The sequence below is a fragment of the Lampris incognitus genome, chromosome 1 (assembly GCF_029633865.1).
Source record: "Lampris incognitus isolate fLamInc1 chromosome 1, fLamInc1.hap2, whole genome shotgun sequence".
NCBI lineage: Eukaryota > Metazoa > Chordata > Actinopteri > Lampriformes > Lampridae > Lampris > Lampris incognitus.
In genome coordinates this window covers 10,143,359-10,165,934 of record NC_079211.1, presented here as the reverse complement: position 1 = coordinate 10,165,934, position 22,576 = coordinate 10,143,359, and the positions used below count along the sequence as shown (strand labels likewise).

At 45.7% G+C, this 22,576-nt stretch overlaps 1 protein-coding gene across 5 annotated transcripts in view; it reads right to left on the bottom strand.

Moving 5' to 3' along the window:
* The window catches only part of nfkb1 (nuclear factor of kappa light polypeptide gene enhancer in B-cells 1), a 55,678-nt gene that overhangs the window by 16,506 nt on the left and 16,596 nt on the right, over window positions 1–22,576 (bottom strand). For all 5 annotated transcript variants that reach the window (XM_056282454.1, XM_056282524.1, XM_056282604.1 and 2 more), the window contains exons 6-12: window positions 21,249–21,400; window positions 20,481–20,644; window positions 15,677–15,835; window positions 11,056–11,160; window positions 4,643–4,734; window positions 4,173–4,311; window positions 306–449 (exon numbers count right to left, since the gene is read on the bottom strand). In XM_056282454.1, coding sequence (XP_056138429.1) covers window positions 306–449; window positions 4,173–4,311; window positions 4,643–4,734; window positions 11,056–11,160; window positions 15,677–15,835; window positions 20,481–20,644; window positions 21,249–21,400 — 955 coding nt within the window. The remainder of the gene's footprint in view (window positions 1–305; window positions 450–4,172; window positions 4,312–4,642; window positions 4,735–11,055; window positions 11,161–15,676; window positions 15,836–20,480; window positions 20,645–21,248; window positions 21,401–22,576) is intronic.

Sequence of the window (22,576 nt, the reverse complement as noted above, 5' to 3'; positions counted from 1 at the left end):
ATTGTGTATCTGTTCAAGTAGGACAATACATCTTTTTCTGCTGGTCAGGTTGCAGGCTCTGTCAGGTCCAGCTTTGAGGCGAAAGATTTGTCGGAGAACTTCTAAGTTAATTATTTTTAAAACTGCTTCACTGGGCATAATTTCTACCCACGATAAAGACCCAGACACAGACCCAGACGTACTCTGGAGGGCTCAGATTGAGGTAATCGCTCAAGAGGTCTTCAAGTACGGCCAGAACACACCTCTGACCAATCACACTGCTCATCTGAAACATAGATCAGCCAACTAGAAGGGTCAGACACTACCTCCTCCACCTCCTCCAGTGGTGGGGCCTCCTCCTGTTCCTCCTCCTCCCCGGTACAGACCTGCTCCCCCACCTCCACCCTGACCACTGAAGTCCTGGAAATTTGGCAACGTCTTCTGCCTCTTCCGCTGCACCTCTTCTTTATCTATACCAACAGACAGACACAGAGACGAGCACATGTGCACACAGTTTATTTCACAGGAAGTTAGTGCCCCGCCCCCTTTTCTCCCCAATTGTACCCGGCCAATTACCCCATTCTTCCGAGCTGTCGCTGTCACTGCTCCACCCCCTCTGCCAATATGGGAGGGCTGCAGACTACCACATGCCTCCTCTGATACATGTGGAGTCACCAGCCACTTCTTTTCACCTGACAGTGAGGAGTTTCACCAGGGGGACGTAGCGCTTGGGAAGATCACGCTATTCGCCCCCAGTTCCTCCTCCCCCCTGAACAGGCGCCCCAACCGACCAGGGGAGGCGCTACTGGAGCGACCAGGGCACATACCCACATCCGGCCTCCCACCCGCAGACACGGCCAGTTGTGTCCGTAGGGACGCCCGACCAAGCCGGAGGTAACATGGGGATTTGAACCGGCGATCCCCGTGTTGGTAGGCAACGGACTAGACCGCTACACCGGCCAGATGCCCTGAAGTTAGTTTTCATAGGTGAAAGACACCATCTTGGAAAGTAAAAAGTTTTAAGTTTCGAACTCTAACGACCCAGGTGTTCACCCTGCTGTGCAGCCCTTGAGCAAGGTACTGATCCTCATTTAATCTGGGGGGAAGGGGGTTTTAAAGCTGACCTCTGAGCTGCTTATAACACGGGGACAGGTAAACAGTTCAGTCTCCCCCCTTAGGAGCAACAAAATGGTGCCATGGGTGGCATGACACTAAAGATTCATTGGGGGGCAGTGTTTCTCTACTCTGTTCCAGAAACGCTCCAGATTAACTCATCCTGACGTCCTGTTTTCTCTCACCAGTTAAACCCAACTTTAACCAGTGAGGAAGAAGTCAGTTTGTGGAATCAACTGGTGTCATGATGGTCCGGAGCCCAACGAATGAATAACGGATATGTAAATCAATATAATAAACAAACAAAATGTGCTTTTATTTTCTGTTTCACCACATGCGGCGATGCTGAAAGACGGCATCTCTGCACGTGTGAGGAGGTCAACTGTCTGGAGTTTCCAGGACTGAGTACTGTAAAAACCCACGGAGCACCTTCCTCTTCTGGCGAACACGGCGCGTAGTTCGTAGAAACGTGACGCGCATAGGGAAATGCGCTTTCATAAAGGAACGGCATTAAAGGAAGTGTAATTTCATATTTGGTATTAACATGAGATACCACAAACTGACAACTGCAAAACATTTGTAACCTCTGAAAAAAAAACAAACAAACAAAAAAAAAAAACCCATCACACACCGGGTCTGTTGGGATGCATTTCTGAGTCCAGCATGCTCAGAACTTTGGGTGCCAAAGAATCAATGCCAAATATTTAAAAGATGGGCTTTTTCTTAATGATGCTGTTCGGAGGATAACAAAAAAAATGACTGAAGTTTCAGTTTGTTTGGCCTTTGTAAGTGTCTCACAAACACACAAAAAACACTGATACGAAACCCCGTTGTCTTCCTCCCAGCTGCAAAAATATAATAAACAAGTGCGGAGGTTTATCTTTGCAATGGGGAAAAAGACTTAAAAAAAACAACAACAACAACAAAAAAGCAAAAAGAAAAAGAGGACATCTGTACTTGTGCTGAAATAGTACAAGCAACCCAACTCCAGACAACTGCCACTTTCGGCTGTTCCTGTTAGGGGGCGCCACAGCGGATCATCCGTTTCCATCTCTTCCTGTCCTCTGCATCTTCCTCTGTCACACCAGCCACCTGCATGTCCTCCCTCACCACATCCATAAACCTCCTCTTTGGCCTTCCTCTTCTCCTCTTCCCTGGCAGCTCCATATTCAGCATCCTTCTCCCAATATACTCAGCATCTCTCCTCCACACATGTCCAAACCATCTCAATCTTGCCTCTCTTGCTTTGTCTCCAAACCGTCCAACCTGAGCGGTCCCTCTAATATACTCCTTCCTAATCCTGTCCTTCTTCATCACTCCCAGTGAAGATCCTAGCATGCCACCTCCACCTCCACCTCCTGTCTTTTCATCAGTGCCACCGTCTCCAAACCATATAACATAGCTGGTCTCACAACCATCTTGTAAATCTTCCCTTTAACTCTTGCTGGTACCCTTCTGTCTCAAATCACTCCTGACACTCTTCTCCACCCACTCCACCCTGCCTGCACTCTCTCCTTCATCTCTCTTCTGCACTCCCTGTTACGTTTGACCTCTTGTATTTAAACTCATACGCCTTCGTCACCTCTACTCCTTGCATCCTCACCATTCCACTGTCCTCCCTCTCATTCACGCACAGGTATTCCGTCTGGCTCCTACCGACTTTCATTCCTCTCCTCTCCGGTGCATACCTCCACCTCTCCAAGCTCTCCTCCACCTGCTCCCTACTCTCACTACTGATCACAATGTCATCCGCAAACATCATCGTCCACGGAGACTCCTGCCTGATCTCGTCTGTTAACCTGTCCATCACCATTGCAAACAAGAAAGGGCTCAGAGCCGATCCTTGATGTAATCTCACCTCCACCTTGAACCCATCTGTCATTCCTACTACACACCTCACCACTGTCACACTTCCCTCATACATATCCTGCGCCACTCCTACATACTTCCCTGCAACTCTCGACTTCCTCATTCAATACCACACCTCCTCTCTCGGCACCTTGTCGTATGCTTTCTCTAAATCCAAAGAGACACAATGTGACTCCTTCTGACCTTCTCTATACTTCTCCATTAACATCAATCACTTCCAGACAACAGTTGTGAGATTTAAAGACAGGATGCCTTTATTGAAGGGGGCAAAACCACCCCCTACATCAGTTTGGCACTTCTATTGCATCCATCTTGCCATCTCTGCAACACTCGGCTCAGACCACTGTTGTTCACCTGGCTCCCTTAATAAAGACCTCTTGTATTTAAAATTCACCATGGACCCCTGAGTCCAGGGAAAAGCTCACATTCACTGTTGATTCACCTATTAAAGCCACAATCCTAAAGATTTACTTGCCAACAAATGTTGACTGCCTTCTGTCGCTGGCATATGTAATCCACAGATATTAAAAACATGAACACTGTTGCTCATATTAATGATTTATGTCTGGTCGGACTTCCACAGGAAAAATTATATGATGCGTAGCGTTTTCCATCTTTGGTGTAGCAACAAACTGCTCAAGGCGGCGGTAGTGGCGTTGCCATACCAGCCCTTAAATGGTTAATTCAGGTAGTCTCTATTTATTTTTTTTGGATGTTTCCCCTTTTCTCCCCAGTTGTACTTGGCCAATTACCCCACTCTTCCGAGCTGTCCCAGTCGCGGCTCCACCCCCTCTGCCAATCCGGGGAGGGCTGCAGACTACCACATGTCTCCTCCAATACATGTGGAGTCACCAGCCACTTCTTTTCATCTGACAGTGAGGAGTTTCGCCAGGGGGACATAGCACGTGGGAGGATCACGCTATTCCCCCCAGTTCCCCATCCCCCCCAAACAGGTGCCCCGACCAACCAGAGGAGGCGCTAGTGCAGCGACCACGACACATACCCACACCCGGCTTCCCACCTGCAGACATGGCCAATTGTGTCTGTAGGGACGCCTGACCAAGCCGGAGGTAACACGGGGATTCGAACTAGCGATCCCCGTGTTGGTAGGCAACGGAATAGAACGCTACGCCACCTGGACGTGGTGGTCTCTATTCTTATATCGGCATGGTAGTGTCATGGCCTTTCCTATACAGCATTGTCAGACGTACCTATGATCTGAGGATGGTAGGTGAAGGGCTTAGGTTCACTGGTCTCATTGTCGGACTTCCTTTTCAGTTGGACGAACACAGACGTGGGCTGCTGGAGGTTCAGGTTTTTGTACTTTGGAGTCTTGAACACTATAGCAAACTGAGAGATGGGTAAACACCTCGATCAGCTTGGGCAAAATGCTGGATTTCATTTCTACTTCTAGCACTGCTTCAGGTACTGAAAAATCTAGGCCGCTATTCCACTACCATGATAACCACCGCTACTACAGCTGCTACTACTATAACTACTACCACAACCACTACTACTGCAACTGCTTCTACTACCACTAACACAACGACTACTACTACATTTGCTATTTATGCTAGTACTGCTCTACTACTACAAATATTAAGGTTACTTTCTAATTATGAATAATAATAATAATAATAATAATACCAGTACTTCTACAGAAGACAGTGAGCCTGCGTACCTGTCTGTGGACATCTGTAGGGGAGAAGTCACCCAATGCCTCCCACGTCAGTCCAGTATCATCCTCTTCATAGAACCGCACCTGGATGTCATCTGGAACACACACACACACACACACACACACACACACACACACACACACGAGTCAGTACCTACCTGTACCCATGTAAATGGTAAATGGACTGCATTTATACAGCGCTTTTCTAGTCTACCGACCACTCAAAGTGCTTTACAGTGTACGCCTCACATTCACCCATTCACATTCATACACTGATGGCGGAGGCTGCCATCCAAGGTGCCAACCTGCTCATCAGGAGCAGTTACAGGTTCAGTGTCTTGCTCAAGGACACTTTGACACGCTCTGCGCAAGAGCCGGGGATCGAACCGTCGACCTTCCGATTACTAGGCGACCCGCTCTACCTGCTGAGCCATGGCGCCCATACGAGTCTCGCATGTATGATAGAACCAGTTTACTCTACGCGGGTTAATGTGCTTTGTGGAGCCAGCTACAAAGAGAGGAAACCATGTATACGTATGGATATCACAGACAGAGCATTGTGCATCAACACCGTCATAACGTCAGGAACTTTGAATGATCCATTTACTGCCCAGGAATTTTACAATATGCTCCTCAAATGACTCTACCATATTATTCATACACAATACTTGCCTGTGTTGTCTGTATCAACGTGGTCCGCTATAGCAAACTGGCTTTCTTCCAGCATCCATTGATATCAGTGAATGGTGGCCGAACGACAAGGCAAATTGGGTGAGATTTTTTGTTTTCTAATCTCCGTTGTTGATAAACCCTCCTACAACCCGTACTGGTGCGTGTTGACCATGTAGAACAGCGCTCTTGGAAGGAGAACATAGATTTCTTTGTCAAAATCAACGGCACCAAAGCAGGCATAGTTTTAAAAGATTGGACAGGACCACCAGCAGCCAATGGATAGTGGTGCAGTTCCCCTTTAAAGTGATCTAACCGGAGTTTTCACACCCGGTGAACTGCTGGTACCAATGGCTACCAGAGTAGACCAACTTACAAGCCACAATATCAACTTTACCGGCAAACTAGAGTTTTGAAATAGTCAATCAATACATAACGTCGGACATCTGGATAGCGTAGTGGTCTATTCCGTTGCTTACCAACACGGGGATCGCCGGTTCGAACCCTCGTGTTACCTCCAGCTTGGTCAGGCGTCCCTCCAGACACAACTGGCCGTGTCTGCGGGTGGGACGCCGGATGTGGGTATGTGTCCTGGTCGCTGCACTAGCGCCTCCTCTGGTTGGTTGGGGCGCCTGTTAAGGGGAGAGGGGGAACTGGGGGGCGGGGATAGTGTGATCCTCCCACGCGTTACTTCCCCCTGGCGAAACACCTCACTGTCAGGTGAAAAGAAGCGGCTGCTAACGCTACATATATTGGAGGAAGCATGTGGTAGTCTGCAGCCCTCCCCGGATCAGCAGAGGGGGTGGAGCAGTGACCGAGACGGCTCGGAGGAGTGGGGTAATTGGCCGGGCGCATTGGAGAAGAAAAAGGAAGAATATATATATATATATATATATATACACTCACTGGCCACTTTATTAGGTACACCTTGCTAGTACCGGGTTGGACCCCCTTTTGCCTTCAGAACTGCCTTAATCCTTCGTGGCATAGATTCAACAAGGTACTGGAACCATTCCTCAGAGAGTTTGGTCCATATTGACATGATAGCATCACGCAGTTGCTGCAGATTTGTCGGCTGCACATCCATGATGCGAATCTCCCGGTCCACCACATCCCAAAGGTGCTCTATTGGATTGAGATCTGGTGACTGTGGAGGCCATTTGAGTACAGTGAACTCATTGTCATGTTCAAGAAACCAGTCTGAGATGATTCGAGCTTTATGACATGGCGCGTTATCCTGCTGGAAGTAGCCATCAGAAGATGGGAACACTGTGGTCATAAAGGGATGGACATGGTCAGCAACAATACTCAGGTAGGCGGTGGCGTTGACATGATGCTCAATTGGTACTAAGGGGCCCAAAGTGTGCCAAGAAAATATCCCCCACACCATTACACCACCACCACCAGCCTGAACCGTTGATACAAGGCAGGATGGATCCATGCTTTCATGTTGTTGACGCCAAATTCTGACCCTACCATCCGAATGTCGCAGCAGAAATCGAGACTCATCAGACCAGGCAACGTTTTTCCAATCTTCTATTGTCCAATTTTGGTGAGCCTGTGCGAATTGTAGCCTCAGTTTCCTGTTCTTAGCTGACAGGAGTGGCACCCGGTGTGGTCTTCTGCTGCTGTAGCCCATCTGCCTCAAGGTTCGACGTGTTGTGCGTTCAGAGATGCTCTTCTGCATACCTCGGTTGTAATGAGGGGTTATTTGAGTTACTGTTGCCTTTCTATCAGCTCGAACCAGTCCGGTCATTCTCCTCTGATCTCTGGCATCAACAAGGCATTTTCGCCCACAGAACTGCCGCTCACTGGATATTTTCTCTTTTTCGGACCATTCTCTGTAAACCCTAGAGATGGTTGTGCGTGAAAATCCCAGTAGATCAGCAGTTTCTGAAATACTCAGACCAGCCCGTCTGGGACCAACAACCATGCCACGTTCAAAGTCACTTAAATCACCTTTCTTCCCCATTCTGATGCTCGGTTTGAACTGCAGCAGATTGCCTTGACCATGTCAACATGCCTAAATGCATTGAGTTGCTGCCATGTGATTGGCTGATTAGAAATTTGCGTTAACGAGCAGTTGGACAGGTGTGCCTAATAAAGTGGCCGGTGAGTGTATGTATATATATATATATATATATATATATATATATATATATATATTAAAAAAAATAATAAAAAAGATAGAATAAATCAATACATACTGTCATTTCTTTTTTTGATTTTCCCCCCTTTTTCACTCCAATTGGACTTGCCAATTACTTCACACTCTGAGCCATCCCAGTCGTTGCTCCACCCCCTCTGCTGATCCGGGGAGGGCTGCAGACTACTACATGCTTCCTCCAATATGTGTGGAGTCACCAACCACTTCTTTTCACCTGACAGTGGGGGATTTTGCGCGTTTCTCTTCCCCCCCGAACAGGCGCCCCGACTGACCAGAGGAGGCGCTAGTGCGGCAACCAGGACACATACCCACATCCCCCTTCCCACCTGCAGACACGGTCAATTGTGTCTGTAGGGACGCCCGACCAAGCCGGAGGTAACATGGGGATTTGAACCGGCGATCCCCATGTTGATAGGTAACGGAATAGACCGCCACGCTACCCGGATGCCTCATAATGATTTCTTGATGAGAGAAATATTTTTCCGTTGCCTATGTGTTGGGGCTTTGACCCCTAACCTCTTTCCAGTTGACTGTTCAAACCGTTTCTGATCCAGTAGCTTACTCCTACCTCATGGTCAGCGAGAGTCACAGTGAGTCAGAGCTTCAGCTAAATGACTAGAATGTAAATGTCATGTTGGAGGTGGCCCCATGCACCATGACACACGAACCCTCGGCCAGGGTGACGCGTCTCAACTGAAGTTCTGTTGAAGAGCCAAAAACAAAGAGGTCCCACCCGACCGAAAGAAGGAACACACAACTCTTCCTCCTCCAAGATTTGCATACTAGCAGGGGAAATCCCTCTGGGAGAAACACTTCCTCCATGGCTGGCACATGCCTGACTGATGTCATCATATTCTGCACCACCCAACACAGGTTATCCAACTGAGTATTTCCTCTTATTCTATTTCTATGAAGTCTCTGTCCTCCCCACCGCAGCACAAACCCTTCGCCTGTTGGGGAGGGTATATACCGCCACTTAAGGATGAACCAATATCACTTTGTCCGTACCGACGCCGATTCCACTTCCAAATCCACGGATACAGAGTACTGATCCAAGCCATTACTTTAGCTGAACTGTGCAGATTTAGACCATCCGTTTGGTGTCAGTGTGGGGCTACATGATTATGGCTAAAATGATAATCACGATTATTTTGTTTAATATATTGCAACAAAGATTATTTATCATGATAATTCAACGATTCTGGAGGACGGAATTGTTCTGAGCATTTCAAAGCAACAGAAAACTGCCTTCACATTCACGATGTATTTGTATAAACCGATAAACAATCAAATGTACAAATCTTCAAATGATAATAATAATAATAATAATATAACAAAAATAATACTTTCTTCACACCAAGTTCAACCCAAAGAGAAAAACTGCCCTCAGAAATGATCAATTCATGGCGATTAATCAGGATTAATATACAATTAATTGTGAGGCCCCAGGTCAATGGGCAAAATAACAATCAATTTTTTCTCCAGCATTAAAGAAACGCAAGTTTTTGTGTTCCAAAAATGCAGCCATTTTGTTTTTATTTACGACAGGTTACTAATAGCGACTGGTATCAGATTTTCGTCTTGGGTAAAGTCTCTGATCCAGATTCTCCATTTCAGCCTGGTATCGGCCCGATATCAGGTACCAGTATCGGTACTGGTGCATCCATGTGTGTGGAAAAAGAGTAAACTGCTTCTTTTCACCCGTCAAGCGCAGGTTTATCCAAGTAACGTAACGCATATGGAGAGTCACGCTATCTCACCCCACATCTCCCCGCAGCAGTATGGGCACCCAACATTGCAACGGCGGGGCATAATAATACCCTGCCGGCTCCCCATCCAGGAAAAATCCCCCGACTAGCCGCCCTACGAGCCTCGAACACGGTGTTGCTCGAACCATGAACCTCAGCATATCAGAACGACACCAGCCGCGGTACATTTTTTTCACTTACATGTTTTTATTTCTATTTGGCCTGTAAATCCTGTTAAATTTTAGATTTCGGATTTTAGTTTTAACTTTGAATTTAAATTTTGTATTTTTTTTTAGCTTTTTTGAGGTCATCTTGATGACTCAAGCATTTCATTGCAAGCAATGTCTGCCACTGCTGTACTGTTAGACATTTGATAATAAAAAAAAACAAAAAAACAAAAAAAAAAAACTTGAAACTTAAAAACAAACATATTAGTCCGCAGAGTATTGTTTTAAATCGGGGAGGGCAACAGTGTGCCACGGAGGAACATGTGTATCCAATTTTTCATTCTGACCAACTCCACACCAGGTTTTTTTTTCTCCCCAATTGTATCTGGCTAATTACCCCACTCTTCTGAGCCATCGCGGTTGCTGCTCCACCCCCTCTGCTGATCCGGGGAGGGCTGCAGACTACCACATGCCTCCTCCCATGCATGTGGAGTCACCAGCCGCTGACCAATTAATAAAACAATAAAACAGATTGATTTTTAAACCTATACTCTTCTGAAGCACACTGAGTTGCCTGTACGTGAAATGTGCTGTCAATAAAGTTTGACTTGGAGTCTGGTTGGAGTGAAAACATGGACACACACACATGGCCCTCCATGGCACATGGTTGGTTTATCATCATCATCACCACCATGTGTCCTGTCGGGTCTACACGGTGATGGTGGTCGCGTGGCTCAGGCCCCCCTGGGCTGTTCCGTTGGCATCTGGACACAACCTGGCATCCTCCTCATCATATTCCTCATATATCTCGTAATTCCATTATAATTCCACTATCCTCTTTCAGTGTTGTATTCTGTAAATTGTCTTTTATTCTGTAAACACAACATCCACTGCACATCCGTCCGTCTTGGGGCAGAGATCCCTCCTATGTTGCTCTCCCTGAGGTTTCTTCCTGTTTTGTCTCCCTGTTAAAGGTTTTTTTCTTTTTTAAGGAGTTGTTCCTTATCCGATAAGAGGGTCTCAGGACAGGATGTTGTGTCGCTGTAAAGCCTCCTGAGGCAAATTTGCAATTTGTGATACTGGGCTATAAAAATAAAATTGATTTGACTTAACTTCAATAAAACCAATGGAATGTCAATAAACCTCGGACTGGATGGAGGCTGGAGAGCGGTAGTAATGAGGGTAAATATTTCAGTTCTGCAGGGTAAATTAAATCAAACAGCGAAACGATCGTCTTACTGTGCTACGCTTATCTCTCCATCGGGTGTGACTTCCTCTCTGCGCTCGTGCCCTCTGTAGTTGTGCTATAAAGAGGCCTGCACACTAAATCATGTTCTTCAGATAGTAAAATAGTAAAATGGAGGCTACACTATTTTCAGAAGGGTGCAATGACTTACTGAAGACTGGCTGGTTTCAGTTTTTGATGATCTGAATAATTTTTCATGCGTAGCTCAGATGTTCAAATTAGAAACACACGAAGCCATGTTTTCAGCACAAGGACGTTTTATGGATTTTTATGAAATGGTTTACCTGGAGCAAAACGACCAACCCAGCACACGCACACGTACGCACACACTGTCTTCATCCATACGTCTTAAAGGCGTGTTTGCTTCTGGTTGTACTTGCGTGCTACATGTGGGTTTGTATGAGCGGTGAACGCCACACCTTTCTGGACTTTGTCACAGAGCAGGTAGACCTCCTCTCCTCCGGTCACACAGCCGGCTGTCCGATCCATCCTCACTATCTTCAGGTTGGAGGCATTGGGAGCCTCTGTGGGGGGGGGGCAGACAAAGAGAGAGAGAAAGAGAGCGAGACAGACAGACAGAGAAAGCGAGAGACAGACAGACAGACAGACAGACAGACAGACAGACAGACAGACAGACAGAAAGAGAGAAAGAAAGCGAGAGACGGACAGAAAGACAGAGAGAGAGACAGAGAGAGACAAATAATCATGTCAATACAGTAAATTAAATTTGAAGTTGAGAGACAGAGAGAGAGCGCGCAAGCGAGAGAGAGACGGACAGACAGACAGACAAAGAGAGAGAGACACACACACGAAGACAGAGAGAGAGAGAGAGAGAGAGACAGACAGACAGAGAAAGCGAGAGACAGACAGACAGACAGACAGACAGACAGACAGACAGACAGACAGACAGACAGACAGACAGACAGACAGAAAGAGAGAAAGAAAGCGAGAGACAGACAGAAAGACAGAGAGAGAGACAGAGAGAGACAAATAATCATGTCAATACATTAAATTAAATTTGAAGTTGAGAGACAGAGAGAGAGCGCGCAAGCGAGAGAGAGACAGACAGACAGACAGACAAAGAGAGAGAGACACACACACGAAGACAGAGAGAGAGAGAGAGAGAGACAGACAGACAGAGAAAGCGAGAGACAGACAGACAGACAGACAGAGAGAAAGAAAGCGAGAGACAGACAGACAGACAGAAAGACAGAGAGAGAGACAGAGAGAGACAAATAATCATGTCAATACAGTAAATTAAATTTGAATTTGAGAGACAGAGAGAGAACGCGCAAGCGAGAGACAGACAGACGGACAGACAGAGAAAGAGAGAGAGACACACACACACACACAGACAGAGAGAGAGAGAGAGAGGTTAGCATGCATAGTGTTTTACATCTTCATTATCGCAGTCATACATGGATGGCAGGTAGCGGTGAGTCTGAAGAAGAAGTGATGCTGTGTCTGACAAGCAGATATGACAGAACAAGCTGACAGAAGACCTTTACCAACATACAGTCAAACCTTAATAAGTAAAACCGTGTCTTTTTTTCATTTGGCAGTGGGGAAGGTGCCGACATGGGACATTTTTAATGGATGTCTGGGATTTGGAGTTGTCAAAGATCCAACGCAACCACCATGGATAACTTCAAGTGTCATTAAGTTTAACAAAGCAACTTTGAAAGCTTTTTTGTTGACAAACCACTCGTATACATACCAGCACTTGGTCTTAGCTGTACCTAGCCCTTATCAAAACCACAATTCCTATCCAACCTCTTCTTAGAGCACATGTGCTTCCCATTTCATTAGCTGAGATTACATGCACACTTATTTTCCATTGTGATTGAATCATTCCGACTGAATCATGGGGCGACTTGGTGGCGCAGTGGTTAGCGCGGTCGCCTGATAGCAAGAAGGTCCTGGGTTTAAGCCCCGGGGTAGTACCACCTTGGGGGTCATCCCGGGTCGTCCTCTGTGTTGAGTTTGCATGTTCTCCCCGTGTCTGCGTGGGTTTCCTCCGGGTGCTCCGGTTTCTTCCCACAGTCCAAAGACATGTAGGTCAGGTGAATCGGCAGTACTAAATTGTCCCTAAGTGTGAATGTGTGTGTGTGTGTGTGTGTGGGCCCTGTGATGGTCTGGTGGTCTGTCCAGGGTGTCTCCCTGCCTGCCGCCCAATGACTGCTGGGATAGCCTCCAGCATTCCCGCGACCCTGAGCAGGTTAAGCGGTTTGGATAATGGATGGATGAATCATTCTGACTGAAGATTTCCAGTCAGCTGTTTACATGGGATGAGTGTTGAAGCATGTCTGTGAATGTTCTCATTCATCTAGGTCATGGTTATCCAAAGGAATGGAATCAAGTGCAACTGGACTTGGTATATATCCGTGAAGACGTTTCGCCTCTCATCCAAGAGGCTTCATCAGTTCGTGCCTTTCTGACTAGACCAAGCTAGTCTGACTGGCCGGTGATGAAACTCAGATATTTATCCTCTTTAGAGTCATTATCAGAGCTATTGATGTCCATGGCTCTTTGTGTTCCGATGTTTAGCAACGCCAGTCATTATCAGAGGTATCGATATGCATGGCTCGTCGTGAGCCGATGTTAAGCAGCAATGGTCGTTGAGGGTGTTAGTTTCGACTTCGTTAGTGCTCGATTCAGTGGTCATGAAAATCGAAACTAACACCCCCAGCCGGCTCCAACGACCCATGACCACTGTAAACTACTAATAAGACACGTTAGCCCCCTAGCTAACGGGTCTGACCCTTTAGCCGAGCGGTTAGTGATGTCGCCTTGTGGTGCAGTACACCCCGTATCGAATCCCGCACCGGGCAAGAAAATGACCGGTTACACTAACAAATTACATACTTGTACACACTGCACATTATAATCATACTATATTATACTAATATACAAACATTACTATACTTATATACCAAAATATTATGCTACTATACAATATATAGTATATTCGTATGGTATATTAATACTAATATATCATACGAATATACTTTACAATATGATTACATTATATGGTATTAAATTATAATTTATAAATAAACTATACGTATGAGCAGTAACAGTTTGCTTTGTTAGCTGTTCTGTCATTTAGCAAGCTAACACATGTCAGCACAAAGAGGTTTATGGATCCCTTGGTTTTGAGGGGTAAAATGCCTCAGCATTTGCTCTGATGGACGAGTCAGTGTAAAGGTGCATGTAAACTGTGTCTGTAAAACTTCGCCTGGCCCTCAGTACTACCGACACACACCACGAGGGGACAGGCCCGCTGGAGAAACCAGCGAGGAGCTGTCTGCTGGTGGAAACCAGATTCTGACAGCGTTAGGGAAATGAAACTACCGAGAATCACTAGTGTGAACTAAGGACAGGAAACGGCCAACGCCATGGACATTACAACACATTTAAAAACTGAGTAAGCTACTACTAGGCCTGTTCGGGGTGTTTCCCTCCCTGCTGCTCAATGACTGCTGGGATAGGCTGCAGCTTCCCGCGACCCTGAGTGGGATAAGTGGCTTAGATAATGGATGGATGATACCACTAGTAATATACAAATGTTAAAAGGTACAATCCTTTATTAAAATGTGAACAAAAGGGTTGCACCGCTCTCAAAATACTACACACAGGACTGGAACTTGCCATCACTGCCAGTTGATTGACAGGTGACTCAACACAAGGTCTGAAACTAAAGAACAACTAAATCAGTTTTCAAGGTTTTCTTCTGCTGGAAAAGGTTTGTTCTTATCGGTAAGTAACAGTTCTGAAAACTGGAGTAAAACAGGGCCGCCCTTTCAATTATCATCATAGAGAAAGCTAATGATAATGCTTATTTTCCATAATTAACTCAACCTCTTTAACTGTGTTCGTAAATATACAAGAATTTCATATGGTTTAACACATTCAGTCATGATGTAGTTAGATTATAATGAAATAGATATAATTTATGAGAAATAGTGACTTTTTTTTTTTTACAATTTATTTCTGATTTTCCCCTTTTTCTCCCAATTTAGTGGCCAATCGATCCCTATTTTAGTTGAAACTCCCACCCTCGTACTGCATGCGTTCGCCAACTGCATCTCTCCAGCCGGCAGTCTCGAAGGAGTCACCTCCCCACTTTCGTGACAAGGCGACTCCAAGCTGAACCACTGCTTTTTCCCCACACACCCAGAGACGCATTCATGTGACGAACACAAGCTGACTCCGCCCCCCTCCCGAAGACAGCGTTGCCAATAATTGCTGCTTCATCGAGTCCGGCCATAGTTGTATCTGATGAGACCGAGGCACGAACACCGGTCCCCAGTGGGCAACTGCATCGACACAAAGCCGATGCTTAGACTGCTACACCACCGCGGACCCGTTTTTTTTAATACTGAGATTTTGATGCAGAGGCACATCTGCTGCATGTTTTTAATAACACCTGCACAAAAATACAAAGAACAGCAAAATTATGAGCCCATTTTTAAAACTGCTATAGGAAAGAAGACTAAAATCTATCCATCCATCCATCCATTAGCCGAACCACTTATCCTGCTGTCAGGGTCGGGGGGGATGCTGGAGACTATCCCAGCAGTCATTGGGCTGCAGGCGGGGAGACACTCTGGGCAGGCTACCAGGCCATCACACACACACACACACACACACACACACACACACACACACACACACACACACACACACACACACACACACAGAGTCATACCTAGAGACAATTTAGTACAGCTGATTCACCTGACCTACATGTCTTTGGACTGTGGGGGGAAACCGGAGCACCCAGAGGAAACCTACACAGACACGGGGAGAACATACAAACTCCACACAGAGATCGACCTGGGACGACCCCCAAGGTTGGATTACCCTGGGGCTCGAACCCAGGACCTTCTTGCTGTGAGACGACTGCGCAAACCAAACACTGTGCCGCCCCACCGCACCATCGTGCCACCAACTAAAATATAAAACAAATGATAATAATAACAATAAAATCCCACATTAAGGAGAGAGAGGAGTTGGCCAGGGGCTGATGGGACTTACTGCTGTCATAAATGGACTTTGACACCACCGGCTCCAGTCTCCTGGAGAAACCTCCATCACTGTCTGGCAGGAAGGCAGTGAACATGAGACGCACCACACTCAGGTCCATGTCCTTAGACTGGTGGGCTGCAGAGCTGCTGATCAGACTCCTTTGGTGGTCTGAGGATGGACAGACAGACAGACAGAGAGCGCGAGAGAGAGAGGTACACACAGACAGACAGATGGAGAGACAGGCACATAGACAGACAGACATGTAAATGTGGGGAAACTGACTTCCATATAAAGAGTATCTATAATAACTAGATCACTATAATGACACGTCCTGGGTACGACATTAAACTGCAACCGTCGGGTCGTCGGCGACTAAACCGGCACCCCCACTTCAACCCTTGGGTTGTTGTGAGGAGAGAGTGTGGACACCCAGCAGGACTAAAAACAAAATCTGTCAAAGGTCGGATGAGGTCCTCTGTGAACTAACGGCCATCCATACGTGGAGGGGAGATAAGGACCACCAGGTACTCCCCCTACTGAAACACAATGATGACTCAACCAAAATCAATCACCATATCGGATCGGTTCGGTGATAGAGACTTGTTGAAGCATCAGCTGTGCTCCTACGACCTCCATAGGTTAGGGAACTGATGATGATGATAATGACTAGGGCTGCCCCCTAATCGACTAAACATTAGTTGATGAGAAGAGTCTCGGTTTTCATTAGTCGTTTTTTCGCAGAAAAAAAGGTATGAACCGTATGAGGGCTTTTAATTTGACACATTCAGAATCATTATTCATTACCTTTTTTGGCGAGCTTTGAGCCGAGCTTGGAGCTTGTAAGATTTCTCATAAGTTATCATGTTGGTGTTACAAGTTCATAAGTTGTCAGGTCAAGACAAGTTTATTTATATAGCACATTTAAAACAACCACAGTTGAACCAAAGTGCTGCACAAGCTTAAAATATAATATAAAGTGACAAATATGAATATAAAAATACATGTAAAGAAAACATAATAAAATAAAGAATATAAAATGTAAACAATAAAACATAAAAGTACAAGTATATTTGCACAATAAAATCACGGCGTCAAGCTCAACTTGAATTGAATGCCAGTGAGAAGAGGTAGGTCTTTAACAAAGATTTAAAAGTCTCTAGGATCTGAGCAGATCTTATGTGTACTGGTAAGTTGTTCCAGAGATCAGGGGCAGCCACTGCAAAGGCTCTGTCGCCCCTATTCTTAAGCCTGGATCTGGGAACATGTAAGAGCATCTGGTTTGTTGACCTGAGTGCTCTGACTGGTAAATGATGATGTATTAGCTCAGATCAATAAGATGGCACCAGCCCATTTAAAGTCTTAAAAACAAGTAATAAAATCTTAAACTGGATCCTAAAACAGACAGGAAGCCAATGAAGGGAGGCCAGTATAGGTGTTATGTGATCATATCGTTTCTTTCCTGTTAGAAGGTGAGCAGCTGCAGGTGATGAAGCAACGACTGAGCTACACCAACATACAATGAATTACAATAATCCAAACAAGAGGTAATAAATGCATGAATTACCCTTTCAAGATCATTTGGAGGGAGATAGGCCTTTACTTTTCCCAGAAGTGGTAATTGAAAAAAAAAACTTGTTTTGACAACTGAGCTTATTTGTTTATCAAAGTTAAAAGAGCTAAAATCGCACAAGATTCCTAACAGAAGGTCCGCGGTGGCGTAGCGGTCTAAGCATCGGCTTGGTGTCGATGCAGTTGCCCACTGGGGACTGGGGTTCGCGCCCCGGTCTCGTCAGATCCGACTATGGCCGGGCTCGATGAAGCGGCAATCATTGGCAACGCTGTCTTCGGGAGGGGGGCGGAGTCGGCTTGTGTTCGTCATATGAATGCGTCTCTGTGTGTGTCGGAAAAACAGTGGTTCGGCTTGGATTCGCCTTGTCACGAAAGTGGGGAGGCGCTTTCCTTCGAGACTGCCGGCCGGAGAGATGCAGTTGGCGAACGCATGCAATACGAGGGTGGGTGTTTGAATTAAAATAGGGATCAATTGGCCACTAAATTGGGAGAAAAAAGGGGAAAAAATCAGAAATAAATTAAAAAAAAAAAAAAAAGATTCCTAACAGAAGAGTGACTGTAGGAAGCTAAAGGGCCAAGAGCACCATCACAACCATCCAGAAGATCAGGTTGTCCATATACAATAATTTCAGTCTTATTTTGATTTAGTTTCAGAAAGTTTAACTCCATCCATGTTTTGACATCATTTAAATGCACAACTAAGCAAAGCCTGTATAGAATCTCTGCTGTTTGTTTTTATAGGCAGACAGATTTGCAAATCATCAGCAAAACAAAGAAAAGACATATTATGTTTTTTTTTGTTTTTTTAAATGGACCCCAAGGGCAGCGTATACAATAAGAAGAGAATGGGGCCCAAAATTGAGCCTTGAGGGACCCCACAGTTAAGTGGGGCTGCAGCCGAAGAGAATTGGTCTATATGGACAGAAAAGCTTCTATTGGCAAATAAGACTTGAACTATTTTATTTTTTTTATAATTTATTTCTGATTTTTCCCTTTTTTTCTCCCAATTTAGTAGCCAATCGATCCCTATTTTAATTCAAACACCCACCCTCGCACTGTATGCGTTCGCCAACTGCATCTCTCCGGCCGGCAGTCTCGAAGGAGACCGCCTCGCCACTTTCGTGACAAGGCGACTCCAAGCCGAACCACTGTTTTTCCGACACACACAGAGACGCATTCACGTGACGAACACAAGCCGACTCCGCCCCCCTCCCGAAGATAGCGTTGCCAATGATCGCTACTTCGTCGAGTCCGGCCATAGTCGGATCTGACGAGACCGGGGCGCGAACCCCAGTCCCCAGTGGGCAACTGCATCGACACAGAGCCGATGCTTAGACCGCTACACCACCGCGGACCTAAGACTTGAACTATTCGAGGGCAGTACCTTTAATGCCTCCACACAGCTCAAGACGTGATAAAAGAAGATTATGGTCAACCATGTTGAAGGCAGCATTCAGGTTCAAAAGCACCAGAACAGCAGAGTTCCCAGAGTCCATAGTTAAAAGAAGATCATTAAAAATCCTTAAAAGGGCTATTTCAGTGCTGTGATCTGATTTGAAACCAGACTGGAACTTTTCAGAAATACCATTAATTTCTAGGTGCGTTTGTAATTGTACATAAACTGCCTTCTCTAAGACTTTTGAAAGAAAAGGCAGCTTAGAAACTGGCCTAAAATTATAAAGAACAGAGGGATCAAGATTGGTCTTTTTGATGAGGGGCTGTACTACAGCATGTTTGAAAGCAGCTGGAACACAGCCTGAGAGAAGAGAGGTGTTTATCAAATTTACAATACAAGACCCAACAGTGGTAAAAACATCCTTTAACAGTGTGGGTGGAATACTGTCAAGGGGGCGATGTGAAGACCTCAAATGCTTAACTATCTCAAATATAAAGGAGAGGGACATGGGCTCAAACTGCTCTAAGACAGCTGGGAACATAAAATAGTTGAATAGAATAGAATAGTTGTGTGACGTTATACCATGTTGAAAATTAACAAAATGTTCCGTCTCCTTGCTGGTTGTGCCAACACATTCAAAGTCATTACCGTTTTTGCCAGTGTCGTTAACAGGCGGCTCACTTTGTGTGTGCGCTTGTAAAATTTATATTTTAAAGGCTCATTATTATGGCTTTGTTTTTCTCTGAAATGTGGCAGTGTTAACAATGTTGCTTTTAAGACTCTTTCACAGCCCCAGAACTCAAACTATTTTCTGATGCTCCAAAATATATATTTAAAAAAATAAAATATATATACATGGAGCTGCCAGGAGAGAGGAAAAGAGGAAGGCCAAAGAGGAGGTTGATGGATGTGGTGAGAGAGGACATGCAAGTGGCCGGTGTGACAGAGGAAGATGCAGAGGACAGGAAGAGATGGAAATGGATGATCCGCTGTGGTGACCCCTAACGGGAGCAGCCGAAAGTCGTAGTAGCAGTAGTAGTAGATATAATAATAATTACAATTATATAGGGCTTTTCTGGACACCCAAAGTGCTTCACATTGAAGGGGGTAACTCACTTCAACCACCTGAAGGGGAATATAATTTGAGAGGGAAATTAAACTTCAGTAAAAAGTCCAGCCCCTCTCCAGGAATTTGGCACAAGAGCCTATGCTATGCATGGAGGTGAGCCCAACTATACCTAGATGGTACTGCTCCACCTCCTGTGCACCAGCTCAGGCTCCTTCCCTGCCAGAGAGGTGACATTCCACGTCCCGAGGACCAGTCTGTGATGCCGGAAGTTGGCACGCCCCAGTCCCTGCCTTTGCCTGCCGCCTGGCTTGCATTGCACCCTACCCCAATGCTCATCCCCACGGGTGGTGGGTCCACGGGATGAAACAATATGGAACATTGGGACACCGGAGGGTGTGCTCCGGTTATTGGGAGCACACCCTCCGGTGTCCCAATGTTGTTTCATATATATATACACACACACACACACACACACTTTTTTTTCAAATAATTAAATTAATATCATAAACATGCAACGACTAGCCAACTGGGAAAATCTTTGGTCGGGGAGAGCCCTAATGACATAGATTGCTTATAAACTGCTACCTCCCACACACACCCACACAGTACAAATTTTTAAAAAAAGAATATGTAAAAAAAAATAACATCTATTACTATGTACCACTCACACACACACACACACACACACACACACACACACACACACATATATATATATATATATATATATATATACACACACACACACACACACACAAATACACACACACTCCACTGACCGGTGAGCTCCCTGGGGACTCGGACCTCTCCCTGCAAGGCGTCCATCTCGGGGTGGATGGAGATGCCGCAGTTATATCCCATCCTATAGGCCTCCGTCATACGCTCCTCCAGCGTCTTACTCACATTCTTCTTGGTCACATGCAGGATGCCCAGGTTAGGAAAGCTACGGGACAAAACAGACATCGGTCTTCAATGCCCTCCATGGAAAACTAGCCAAAAACTACGACCGACTCAGTCCCCTCACTTTCAATCTTAAAAACTACCTTCAGCAATATGATGACCAGAAAATAAACTTCTTGTCAATCACAACAAATTATCTTTGTTTCAGATTTTATATCACTTCTGGAACAAAACTTGGAAATACTATTCCCTCTGAGACGTATCTTACTGGTGCACTTGCCCCAACAACAACAACAACTTAGTTTTGTATAGCGCATTTCAAGGAACCCAAGGACGCTTTACACTGGAAAAGAAAAAAAATTGTAATTGTAATTTTAAATTGTAATCTAAAAAATTTTCAGAAATCCCCAGAAATCCTCCAAAATCCCCTTCCAGATTATAATCTGGAAGGGGATTTTTCTGATAAAATATACAGCAACCTTTCAGTGCCCCTAACATTTTTTATTTACTTGGAAAGCGTTTCAGAATTTCATCCAATCAGATTTCAGTATGGAGAGGGAGCGCGAAAGAAAGAGAAAAAGAAAGAAAGGACAAAAGGATGAAAGAGAGAAAGAGCGAAAGAGAATGAAAGCGTCCATCTTGCTGACCTGATAGCGGAGTCTTTAGGCTGCAGGTCGGCCACACAGATGCCCTTGTCGCACTGTTTCCCCACCAGGCTGTGGGCGTGGAGGTAGGCCGGGGTCTTGTTAGCGGTCACCAGCTGCACCACCACCCGCGCCGGGCCCTGGTAATTACAAATCTGGACCACAGACAAAACACAGCATACTGAGACAATCGGCCTTTGCATAAGTGAGCGAGTCCGTCAGTTCCCATACACACACTGTGCAGTCCTGGTCACCTCAGCATCGTCTCAGACAAATTTCCCAAGTCATGAACTGTGATGGAGGGTTCAGAGCGACAGAGTTAAGGACACCTGACAGAGGGCCGATCCAGACTTGTCAGCTTCGACCGAGATCTAGTAGTGTCGGAAAATGTGAGCCGTCGATATGTTGGTGCGGCAGGAGAGACAACAATAAAAACGAATGGTTATGGCACCATCCTGGTGAGCAGCATGTAGAAAAAGACTACATCCTAGCGATTACGATTAACAGAACATAAACTTATTCTCAACAAAAGATTACACTGGGGCATCCAGGGAGCATAGTGGTCTATTCTGTTGCCTACCAACATGGGGATCTCGGTTCGAATCCCCGTTTAGCCTCCGGCTTGGTCGGGCGTCCCTACAGACACAACTGGCCATGTCTGTGGGTGGGAATCCGGATGTGGGTATGTGTCCTGGTCGCTGCACTAGTGCCTCCCCTGGTCGGTTGGGGCGCCTGTTCATGGGGGAGGGGGAACTAGGGGGGAATAGTGTGATCCTCCCATGTGCTACGTCCCCCTGGTGAAACTCCTCAGTGTCAGGTGAAAAGCAGCTGGTGACTCCACATGTATCGGAGGAGGCATGTGGTAGTCTGCAGGCCTTCCCGGATCGGCAGAGGGGGTGGAGCAGTGACCGAGACAGCTCGGAAGAGTTGGATAACTGGCCAGATACAATTCGGGAGAAAAAAAAAAAAAGGGGGGGGGGGGGGAACACAACAACAACAAAAGGATTACACTGCTCAGTACTCTCTTTCTTTGTGCGTGCATGCACGTGTGTGCGCGCGTTGCTATCAGGGAATCAATGAAAGTCATCCTCTAGTACAAAATACTGTGTGCAGATGGGGAAAAAATTACCGACTATATTATTGCACCTAAAACTCACTTTGGAGACCTGCCAGCATGTCTCTTCTTTTTGGGTTTCTTATGTAAAAAAAATTTGCCATAATGCTGCATGTTTTCATGCAAACATGCATGTTTTCTCAGCAAGAGAATGATAAATATCCCTGGAACTGGGTCGCCTTTTTTACACAGTGTGACATACCAAGATTTTACCATT